The sequence below is a fragment of the Rhynchophorus ferrugineus genome, unplaced genomic scaffold, assembly GCF_030347505.1.
Source record: "Rhynchophorus ferrugineus isolate W39M unplaced genomic scaffold, kcgeb_rfMv2 rfM8, whole genome shotgun sequence".
Classification (NCBI taxonomy): Eukaryota; Metazoa; Arthropoda; class Insecta; order Coleoptera; family Curculionidae; genus Rhynchophorus; species Rhynchophorus ferrugineus.
This window is the reverse complement of record NW_027472587.1, coordinates 11,270,463-11,283,030: the sequence shown is the minus strand read 5'-3', so window position 1 is coordinate 11,283,030 and position 12,568 is coordinate 11,270,463. Positions and strand designations below refer to the sequence as shown.

General features: G+C 34.7%; 1 protein-coding gene across 1 annotated transcript in view; it reads left to right on the top strand.

Moving 5' to 3' along the window:
* pio (zona pellucida domain-containing protein piopio) overlaps positions 1–12,568 on the top strand; it is a 65,376-nt gene that overhangs the window by 48,263 nt on the left and 4,545 nt on the right. Inside the window, exons 5-7 of the mRNA XM_076411521.1 lie at positions 9,813–9,955; positions 11,365–11,558; positions 11,624–11,829. Of these exons, the coding sequence (XP_076267636.1) occupies positions 9,813–9,955; positions 11,365–11,558; positions 11,624–11,829 (543 nt within the window). The remainder of the gene's footprint in view (positions 1–9,812; positions 9,956–11,364; positions 11,559–11,623; positions 11,830–12,568) is intronic.

Sequence of the window (12,568 nt, the reverse complement as noted above, 5' to 3'; positions counted from 1 at the left end):
ATTTCTGCGTGTTTTGTAGACCGTTATTCCACTATGTAAAATTCGACATGCCTCAAAGTCGCTCCACATACCGGGTGTACCGGAAAGTCACTTCCGTTTTTTAGGATAAAAACTTCTTTATGTTCAAAAAAATTGAAAAATGTATTTATTCAAAGTATTGGACATTTTTTATTATTTAATTATTACATTGTTACTAGTCGTTTCCGACTAACCTACAATTTGTCTTTATGATAACTTAAATCTAGGTATAAAACTAGGACGACTCATCAGCCCCATCTCAGTCTCTGGTGAAATAATGTTTATACATGTCACTGCTGTATTTTTTATTATGTGCACCTCACTACACAATGCTACACAAGATCAGATGGTTTAATTCTTTTGAGTCTGTGGCCTGTTCTGGTGGTATCCAAAAGTTGCAAGACTTCAATATTCTCGTGAGAACGGAGTCTTTCCTCTTCTTGTCCCCTTGCAATTCTCTTGATGTCTTGACCGACTGTGGGTATCTGATGGTCTCGATGTAGGTAATCAGTCCTATAGTATTTGAACTTTCATAATTGAACTCCGTATGTCCATATAGGTTTCACTATATGCTTATATAATAGCCTTTTATTATGTACTGATAATTGTAATTTTCTTGCAATTAACCAGTTCATTTTCCTATATTTCAATTCCAGTTCTTTTCTTTTCTTCTTTATATGTTCCTTCCAGCGAAGTTTTGCATCAAGATTCAGTCCGAGATATTGTTGTTGCTATATGGAATGATTATTGGTATTATTTAACGTTATTGGTGCTTGTAAGGTCTGATTGTAGGCGAACTGCACATGCACAGATTTACTTTCAATATTTTTTATTTTCCAAGTTTGTGTCCAATTATTTATATTATCACTTGCCTGTTGTAATTCTCGTGGGGGCTTCTTCACTATTGTCTCCGATATCTATAATCGCAGAATCATCAGCAAATATAGCCATCGTAATATTTTCCAATTGTGGTACATTACAAGTGTAGAGTAGTTCATTGTGGTACACTTCATTGTGGTATCCCTGCTTTAGCTTCTTTTATTGTAGAGTAAGCTTCTTCTTGTTTAACTCTAAACATTCTGGTTGTAATGTACGATTTTAATAGTTCGGTGTGTTGTTTTGATAACATTTTCTGTAGTTTATGAAATAGTCCTTCATGCCAAATTTATCGAAGGCTTGTGCTACATCTAAGAATATAGCTGAGCATAATTTTTACTTTCGTAAGCTTTTTCAATAACATCTGTTATTCTGTGGACCTGGTCAATTGTTGAACGGTTGTTAATAAACCCAAACTGGTGTGTTGGTATTACGTTTTTTCTCTCTATTATCGGTTTTGATCTTTTCAACAGGAGTTTTTCAAAAACCTTACATATTACTGGCAGCAATGATATAAGTCTATAGGATTTTATTTTGTTTGGTATATTGTATATTTGATTCTATATATCCTATCCATCTTTCAGGTAATTTATGGACGCCATCCCAAAAAATCGAAGTGCTGCTCATTGCAATTGTTTTTGAGTTTCGGTTAGGTCTTCATCCAATAACACTTGCAGTTTCATTTTCAAACTTTTTCGGTCTACCAGAACTTTCTTTGCCTTACACATCGAAATCAACACTTTTGAATTTCCTAAACCATATGTTGTAAAAGTTAAAACATGGTCACCGTAAGTTGCTACCAGCAAGCAAGGACTTTCAGCGTCTTTTTCTTTGAAATACACATTTTCAGGCACGAAACTTATAATAACTTATAAAGCTTTGAAACAGTTTGAAACTTCGAAAAGTTCCTTGCAATGTTGTGACTTGATGTGATATTGATAGTTAAGTTTTTGATTTTGACTTTAACAGGCTAGTTCCGTTACACGTTCGAATTTATCAGACAGCATTGCGTCTCTTTTTAACTAGAATAGAATTAGAAGGAAAATATTGTTTGATTCTAAAACGAATTTACAAATTGCGGCAGGCAATACATTAAACATCTTGATGACGTATGTACAAAAAACATTGGATATACTATAGGCATCGTAACGTGTACTAAACATCAAGATACGTTGTAAAATCGTATTTATAATAAGCAGTAATTATTATCTATGATAGAATCTTATATTTTAACTGCGCTTCCTTATGAAGCCACGTCTGAAATATTAATTTTAAAGGCTACGGCGTCTTCCCATGACACCTTTGACTCTCTAGGCGTGACCTTCAATATGGTTACATAAAAATCGACGGATGAAAGCGATTTTACTGTTTCTCGTGTGTTTTACAACGATATTGTTTTTCCCGATTGCTTGCCCACCTATAATTTCAAAACTTTTCAAAATTGAAGCGTACTAAAACCCGTTTAATATGGCAAGCTTCCATTTTTGAAACAGTTCTCGACATATTAGATGTGTGGGCTTCTGAAGCCCACGTCGGTGATTGCTCCTCATGGTTTTTTTTTCTTTCGGCAATAACGATACTTATATTTATTTCATTATCGCCATCATCATCAACCTAACCAAACTGTTATATTTAATGGTTTTGACGTTTTCCCATTTGGGGAAAGCTCAACTTTGCATTCTCCACATTCATTACTTTTGTTGTTTGATTTAAGAATTTTTCCTGCTGAAGCCTATTGAACAATTTTACATACTAACAGCGATGCAACAATTTAAAAGTGGTGGTTTTGGTGTCAATGACAAATAACGGATATCAAAACAGTTCGAAAGCAATGAATCTCCAGACTTATCAGACGAAACGTTCAACTCAGACCCTCGGGGAATTTTCCGACAGGTTAGCAAAATGACTACCACTTCAAACCTTTAGATTATCGCGGTTTCCTTGCTTATCAGGAATGTAAAGATGAGTTTTCTGTAACGTATTATGACAAAAAATGGAAGGTGGATCTGCCACGAGAATCCCAAATACAAAAAGTCATGGGTTAGTCCTGAAAAGTACACACATCCATATACTGAAACGAAATATTCACCGCCATAAATTATAGCTATAATTATGGTGACATCAGCAAGCTGTAGTTTTTCACGAGCTGCTACAACCTAACAGAACCGCAGCGTCATCTGTCACAGTCATTATCTTTCATGACATGGACGTGAAGGATATACTCATAGAGTAATAGAGATGAAACTCAATAGGGGACTCTGGCGCAAAGTTTTGCTTTGCCCAACATCCAGAGGGAGCCATAATGGGCCTTTCAAGTAATTTGATTGGTTAATTTAAATCTCCATTCTAGACACCTGTAAGAAAAATATTTTATTGTGACGACATTTGATTGGTTCATTAGTAATGCTTGGCATGTGACAGCCTTGAGGTTATGTTTAATTGATCAATGAAATTTAAATAAAAAATATTTTTTTTCTGAAATAAATTTATCAAATAAAATTCAATTAAATATAAATATATGTAAAAGTAAATAAATATAAATATAATCGATAACAATAAATATATAATGTAATTTTATCTATAAAATATAAATATAATATAAAAATAAGTATATCTATAAAACATAAGTATGGAAAATCATTTTGTAGTGTACAAGTAAAATAAAAGGTTTTGAATTTACATTTTTAAAGATATTTCACAAAAATATGTTATATTATCGACGTGGAAATATCGCGGGATAAATTAAGAGTTTTAAAATTAAAAACTAATGAAAAGAAGAAATTAAAAGAGCCCTACTGACAGCCCTATAATGAAACAATATTCTGAGGCATAATATATTGCCTTGGCTCGTCTGTTCATATAGGAACATCTACAAGTTATAGAGTCATCTCCTCTATTATAATTATTATAAAGAGTTCTTCACATGGTTCAAACATTTTCTTCCTCTTCACAATTTCCTAAAGGCCAGTGAGATGAAAAAAATTAACTTACGTTAAACGATTCAAATGACTTCTAAAACATACTAGCCGAGGATGTGTATTCCTGAATCCATTAGCTGGATCCAAAAAAAAACTATCTTGGTTAAATAGCCTTAAGCCAATATATTTATATGGATAATTAAACATTTTTTCTTTAATGAAAAGAACCGCTCAAGGTAGTTATTAAATTGATGTCACTTTAACAAATTTGTTCTTACTTGAGCAATAAATTTTATAGCAATATTCCTCGTGTGTTGAATATCGGTTGACCTACTCTTATACAAATCTATTGCATTCAGGAGCTGCTATTTATTTTATTGGAGCTGCAACTATTGGTCCAAGAAGAAAAGTATATACCCGTTTACATAGCTTCTTTCGGAAAAAACTTACTCCAACTTACAACAACAAAACATGATGTAACGATCATAAATTTCGTTGATACTCAATTCATTCGGTTTGGGATTTTTAACACTATCGACCATTGTTTAATGACATCCAAATACTTCTTCGAATGAAAACGATTCTGCATTTCTTTACTATCTGTGTATCCGGATACACAACACCTCCTAGATCAATAATTCACTTTATTTTTTGTACTACCGACTTATATATACTAATGAACTAATAATTTAATCTCTAAAAATCTCTAATTCCTTATGACAGCCATACTGAAAATGACGCAAAAAATAAATAAATAACAAACGTACCATAGAAATGAAGTGAGCCAATCAGATTCCGTCGCGTCTTATAGCAAGTAGGAAAATGGATCTATGATTGGATCGCTGCCAAACCAACATCGTTCTTTCGACACGGTATCACCGTATCACCGAAAACATGCAAAAAATACCAATTTTGTACCAATTTTTCTCATTTATTTAATAAACTTATGTAGAAAATACCAAAAATATTGAACTAAATTAAACTCAGTATATACTAAGTATATCAGTATATACTTAGCATATTAGTAATCTTATGTTGATGTATCTGTCATCAGTCGTAATAATACATCTATTCAAATCTAATATAAAAACTAAAAATCTCAAAAACTAATATATACATTTATACATAATATTAACAAAGTGAATGGTTTTTAAAGTTCTATTTATACTTGACCAAGATAAACCTGGTTTATACCCATACATTTACTCCATTGCGAATCAACGCTAAAAACAATAGACCTGCCTTTGCGAGCGAAAGCATTACAGAAATTTATTAATAACGTTGTCAATGACATGTTTACGTTTATCAAAATTTTACGCGTCATTCTTAGTAAATGCCATCGGCTATGAATAAATTTATACAGAAGATGTCCTGAAAAGTCGATATTAGTTAAGCTTACTCCCTAAATAAAATGAATCTAAGTGGCGAGGACAATATATCAATCAGTACCGTGGCTTTTGGAAATTCAGTAGGAAAATCATTCGAAAATAGGGCAAAAAGTTTGGAAAGATCGGTACAAACCAACTGAAAAGATGGGAAAAAGTCGTAAAAATGATGGGAAATATTTTGATTAATATGTATTGTACCAATTTCAAACACCTAATAATTTATAACTAAGCATTAAGCATAGCAAAGCACTCGAAATACATTGTATTTGTAAAATGGATATACATTAATTCTCTCACTCAGTCTCGGTATTTTTTTCTTACGCATACGGTACATCCTTGATGATGTCACCGGCTATTTCGGTATAACCTTCGTTCAAGGTGGAAGAATCATCTTCAGCGCGGGTTCGAAAAAAACAGCGATTTTTTGCATCATATTAACTATCAAATAATTTATTGTTAATTTCCATGATGGATGTTTTAAGTATAAATATATATTACCTGTTGTAGTAACAACATTTTAATAATAATAATGTTGGCTTATGTATGCTTGGTCATCATCAGAACCATTATACGATGTCTGTCAGTCTTCATTATAAGCTATATTTGTAATATTTTAGTAATGGGGCTCACATACTTTTTAACGAGGTTCTTATATTAGCCAAATGTATCACAGTTGATCTGTAGAATACTGACTTACTTGTTTATTAATGATTCTTCAATTCTTTTTACTATGCTTTCTTCAATCAATGCTCATTTCAGTGATTTCAAGAGTACTTATTTTAAATGCTTTTTTAACAATTTTTTTATTAATGTTATCTCTCTTTTTTTGGGCTTGATATCACCTGAAAAAGGTTTCCTTGCGAGAGGATAAGAGAGGATTGCCCGTGAAGCCCCTTTATTTGGGGTATAAGAACCTTTGGCGGATCGAAGAACCGCTTTTTGGGGGTATAGTCTTGGTGGTTACCTGATTGGCAACGCCTCTGACAGGGATCTGATGTGGAGAGAGCTGAGGTTGCATGGAATTTCTTGTATAACGAGAAAACGAACCGTTTTATTTCGGGTGTGTCAGTTTTCCGATGAATTTGGGTATTTCTGACAAGCCATGACGCGTTCAGAGTTTGCCTGAGAAGTTTACTTTGCATTACCTGAAGCTTTTCCACTAGTCCCGGCCTGACAAACCGATACCATATACCGCATATTTCGTCATTGGGATGTCTGACATGAAGAGGTTGAATAATGCTGGGGCTAATGGGGACCTTGGGGGACTCCTGTTTTATCTGATTTAGGATGCTGTCTCTCGTTGTCGATACAACGTATTTTATCGCTGAAGCTCCTCCCTCTGGTTCTTGGTGGTGGTGGACAAGGCTGGTCCAAGAAACCCTTTTCTGTAACCCGATTCGTTCAGAATATCGGGGTGGGAAATATCCTTCCAACCAGGAACTTCTCACGCCGATGAACACGTGCGTTTCGGCCTCTTAAGGATTTCTGGAAAATTCCACGATTTCAGGTAATTTTGATATTTATGGTTATAGGCGCCATAAGGAGTCCTCTACCAGGTCTAACTTCTGACTTTTTTTGCCTGAAGTCGGTACTTGAACCTCCATTATCCGAAACATTCGACAACGAGCCGATGGGATTCCTTTTTCTTGGACACATGTGTTCTCTTTATTCGGTACCTGTTTTGGTTGGCTTAATTTACCAGACATTCGATACAATGCGATGTTATATTTTGTCTCAAACCATAATTATTTTCCCATGTCATAAATATTAAGAACATCAGTTACAGATCTAATAAAATAAGACCCCTTTACTCTATAACAGAAAAATTCTACAATTAACGTAAACTTAAATTTACACTACTGTCCCAAATATAAATAATTAAAATTGCGTCGCTACAGATATTCATCTATTTAACGGTTCCAAAATAGTGGAAGGAACAAAAATGAAGGAACAGTGCACTATATCCTTTTAGAAGCCGAAAGGAATATAATTTAAAATACTTGTGTTAAGTACTTCGAAAGAGTTATAGTTAATGCACCCCAATATGCTTACTAATCAGCTAAATATACGACATACTCGTATAAAGAAGTACATCAACTAAAACGTTTATTAGATAGATGGACATATATTAACTTTAAAATCAGATATTTTACACAGAAAATCACCGAATGAAATGACTGAATATGTAATGGGCTTATGTAACTGAAAGTGATGATTTTTTTATTATTTAATTATTACATTGTTACTAGTCGTTTCCGATTAATCTACAATTTGTCTTTATCATATCTTAAATCTAGATATATAACTAGGAGGACCCATCGGCCCTATCCCAGCCTCTGGTGAAATAATGTTTATACATGTCACTGCTGTATTTTTTATTATATACACCTCACTACACAATGCTACACAAGAACAGATGGTTTGATTATTTTGAGTCTGTGTCCTGTTCTGGTGGTATCCAAAAGCTGCAATACTTCGATATTCTTATGAGAACGGAGTCTTTCCTCATGCCCCCTTGCAATTCTCTTGATTTCTTGACTGACTATGGGTGTCTGAAGGTCTCGATGTAGGTAATCAGTTCTATAGTATTTGGGTGCGCCCACAATACCTCTCAGGACTTTGTTCTGAAAAATTTGTATTTTATTTATGCTTCTCTTTGCAGAACATCCCCATAATTGAACTCCGTATGTCCATATAGGTTTCAGTATTGGCTTAGATAATAGCAATTTATGATGTACTGATAATTGTGATTTTCTTCAAATTAGCCAGTACATTTTCCTATATTTCAATTGCAGTTATTTTCTTTTATTGTTCTTTATATGTTCTTTCCAGCGAAGTTTTGCATCAATATTTATTCCGAGATATTTAGCGTTGTTGCTATATGGAATGATAGTATTATTTAATGTTATTGGTGCTTGTACGGTATGTTTGTAGGTGAACTGCACACGCACAGATTTACTTTCATTAATTTTTCTTTTCCAAGCTTGTGTCCAATTATATATATTGTCACTTTCCTGTTGTAATTTTCGTGCTTCTTCACTATTCTCTCCGACAGCTATAATCGCAGTATCATCAGCAAATGTAGGTATCGTAATATTCCTCATTTGTGGTATATCACAAGTGTAGAGTAGATAAAGCATTGGTCCCAGTACATTTCCTTGTGGTACAGCTGCTTTAGGTTCTTTATTATACGGTAAGCTTCTTCTTGTTTAACTCTGAACATTCTGGTTGTAATGTATGATTTTAATAGTCCAGTGTGTTGTTTTGGTAACATTTTCTGTATTTTATGAACTAGGCCTTCATGCCAGACCTTATCGAAGGATTGTGCTACATTTAAGAATATAGCTGAGCATACTTTTTTACTTTCGTAGGCTTTTTCAATAACATCTGTTATTCTGTGGAGCTGGTCAGTTGTTGAATGCTTGTTAACAAACCCAAACTGGTATGTTGGTATTAGGTTTTTTTCTCTCTATGAGACAGTGATGATGAGTGGGACGTTTAGGCATAAGTAGCTTGGTGTATGTTGGAATAGATTCAAATCGTCAGTGACGTATTTCGTGTTTAAAGTGGCAGTTTTGTAAGGCAATATATATAGATAGTAATCAGTTTTATAAATGGCGCAGTTGCTAGGACTCCGAAGAGATCATGAGGCTGTTCTTTTTTCAATTCATTCAATTAATCGGAATCAAATTAATTATCAAGAAAAGAAGACAGGTTAATATTGCAGGTAATCGTTCCACAATTGCTTGAGCAAAAGTAATTCAGCTGATACCGTAACGTCACGAAAGGTGATTTGAAGCCTTGCCTTAAACTATTCTAATTAGGAAACATCTAAGCTTTGAAGAACACCCCTAGTCCGTGGATTTATCCGGTACAAACATCACAGTTCAGGTTGTAAGGCCATCAAAGGCGGACTGAAGTAGTAAACTAACACAGTCTACTGGAATTTGGACAGCAGCTTGCAGTTCAAGGTGAACGGCCACTCAAAAGAGGATTGCAGTAGCTTAATTTCTCAGCCATAGATTATTGTAATCTGGAGTCATCAAAACTTGGAAAGCCATTCTATGGAGGCATACTATAGAAATTTGGATAGAAACGACTATAAGACAATGACCACATGATCGTTTCTTTAGGAGAAAATTATCATATAATGAATATAACTGAATGGTAAATGTTCAAGTAGATTTAAATTGTCAATGTCGCTTTGTAAATTTGTTCAACAGGTCGCCTCTTATTTCCTTGAATAAAATAATTTTCAAGTAAATTAATATTTTTCGTGTTTAGAATCGTTTCTCGTTTTATAACTGCTATAATATATGTTAACTTATATATAAAAAAGATATGCAACGTTAAAGCCATCATATAACAAAAGAAACCAAAAAATAACGTAATTTATTAATGTTATAGAATCGTCGGGAAGACCTTGGACATCTTTGAAACCCGAAATGGATTGTAAACAATTAATATAATTGCGGAAGAGTCCTATTCTCGGCTTCGGTACGATGGTTCTGGTACCATCATTTCGAGCAATCATCGTAAAATTTTTACCGGAACCTAACACGTGTTATTTCGACAATTATGTTATGTATTTAAGCGATTTCCATTGTTTCAGGATGACGGCGGCATTGAATATTTTAACACTATCGTCGTTCAGCCACATCTAAAATTAGTCACTAATCAAGGGAAAGGGTTCCACATCAGATGTCGCTACACGACACGGAACAACACTGCATACAACGAGGCACTTAAAATGGAGTGAGTACTATTTATTTTCATGTATTAAGCCTATACGTTAGTTTTAAAGGATAATAAATTTGTGAAAAATCGGCACAATGTATTTTATTCAAGGTATTGTCAGACAAAAAAGTATCTTTTGAGACTATGCACCAACCGTCCTATTTTTTGGTATCCTCCTAAGTGGAGCGCCGCTCAGACAGGTTGTATATCGGAACAAGTAGTAATCAGAGAGTGCAAGGTCTGGAGAATACGGCGGGTGGGGTAGCCCTTCCCATTTTAATGTTTCCAAGTTTGTTTTCACCGGTTTTGCAACATGTGATCGAGCGTTGTCATGCAGAAGAACAACGTAGTTGTGTCTTTGCTCGTATTCCAGCTGTTTTTTGCTCAGTACTCGGCTCAAACGCATCAATTGTAGTCGATAGCCATTCCCGTTGATGATTTGATTAGGTTTTAGCAACTCATAGTATACCACACCAAGCTAATCCTACTAAATATAGAGAACAATCTTGCAGCCGTTTTCTTCTATTATAATAAAAAGAATACCACACCATACAGTTGTTTTTAGTGGATGCAAAGATGTTTCGTGACTTCATTGAGGATTCTGTGTTGCCCAAAGCCGACTGTTCTGTTTACTGACGTGGCCATTGAGAAGAAAATGGGCTTCATCGCTCATTATCAATTTAGACGAAAAATCTTCAGTTTCACCAGACAGCCTTAGGATTGCAATACTGTACTCAACTCGTTGATCAGGATCTCTCGATAACAATTTCTGGACTAATTGAATTTTGTACGGGAACATTTTCAAATCAGTTTTCAAAATTCGCCTTAAACTGCGTACAGAAATATGTAACAGGGAACCACGTCTACGAACTGATGTTTCTGGAGACTCTGCAACACTATCGCCCACCAGTGCCACATTTTCGGCATCACAAGAGGTTCGTTGCTGTCGTGCTGTACTGTCGAAAATTCGCATGTAAACGAAAAATTGTGGTTTTGTGAGGCAATGGACAATTAGGATATTTTTGACGCAATTTCCGCCAAATGGCAATAATGGAACGATTATTTTCAATAAATATTGTCACTGTTTCTGCTCGTTCTTGTGACGCATATTTATCCATAATAAAATTTGGTACACAGTATAAACTGTGTGGCAAAACTGAGCTAAATGTCACATAACCAGGATGGCGCGCAATCAAAATAGTAGCAAGACTTTTGCCCCACCTGTTACATACGCCAAAACTATACAGTTCTCAATTTCTAAATTTAATTTCTGGTTATTTCTTCTTCTTTACACGAGTCTTCCAGCGCTAAAGTCAGGTATAGTATACAGTATAGTCAAAAAGTCTGTCATTCCTCAACATTTTTCTGTGTAAGCATATGACACTTCTGTTATGACAATTTCTGTTATACGTGAACATTTTTTTCAGTCCTACATCGTCCCCAGTCGATCCGGTTACTGCAGTCGCGACCATGCCAGGCTGCAGCATGAAAATATACTCGGGAGAACCGTCGAACCATCTGGTAGCCGAAAACGTTAAAATCGGTGATCCATTGAGTCTCGTGGTATCCATAGACGAGCAGGAACTATACGGTATTCGTGTAACGGACTGTGTCGTTAAAGGTAATCGATGATTTCAGATAGCGGGTCGTAAAATCGCACTGCAACTTTTTTTTCTTATTTGTTAGACGGTCTCGGGTGGGGTGAACAAAAACTGATCGATTCGGAGGGATGCCCGACCGACTCCGAGATAATGGGCATGTTCCAGTATTCAGAGGATTCAACTAAGGCTGAGGTGCAATTCAAGGCTCACAAGTTTCCTTACATAGCTTCCGTTTATTACCAGTGCAACGTCAAACTCTGTCTGAGAGCCGATAATGGATGCGATACTAAGGTAAGTTCTCCAAAAAAATTGTTACCCGATTTACACCTGCACCATTTTATTCGTGGACAGTGCTACTAAAAATTCGATAGAATTTCACTGTTTTACTTTCCATATTAGGTGCTTACATGTACTTTAATCAATGATATAGTCCGTTCAATAATACAGTGAACTGACGACGTATAAAACGTTTCAATGTTGCCGCATGAACTATGAGTTTTAATTCATTTTGGCTTTGACATACAATTTTAATCTAAATAAAATAATTATATTATTGAATTAAAAAATACTGTTATAAAATATAATTTACTTTAATATTACACTACATCTAATGCATATATTATTGAAGGATTTAAAACTACAATTAATTATACAGTTATAATAATTTGTAGGTTAGGGTTGTGTTACATTGATTTTTTTTCTGCACCATCTATGAGTTAAAGTTCCAGGTACGATTTTATGTAGTGGTATCCCCTGGAGGCCTAATTCACCTAATTAACAATTGTATATCCAAGTGATATATTTTACTTTCATTAGAGAGCATATTTACCTTTTACGCTTAATTCTTATTTCCTTCGGTACAGTTTTTCCTTGTAGAGTCATTTTGACATCGTTGTATTTCTCCTTAGTTTGTTCTTTTACTACCTGTATACATCTTTCTGCATTTGCCATATCTCCAAAACAGTTAGAATTCTTTCCCTCCTCACACGTTTTCACCAAATGCTCATGTAGATTCTGAACAATTACACAC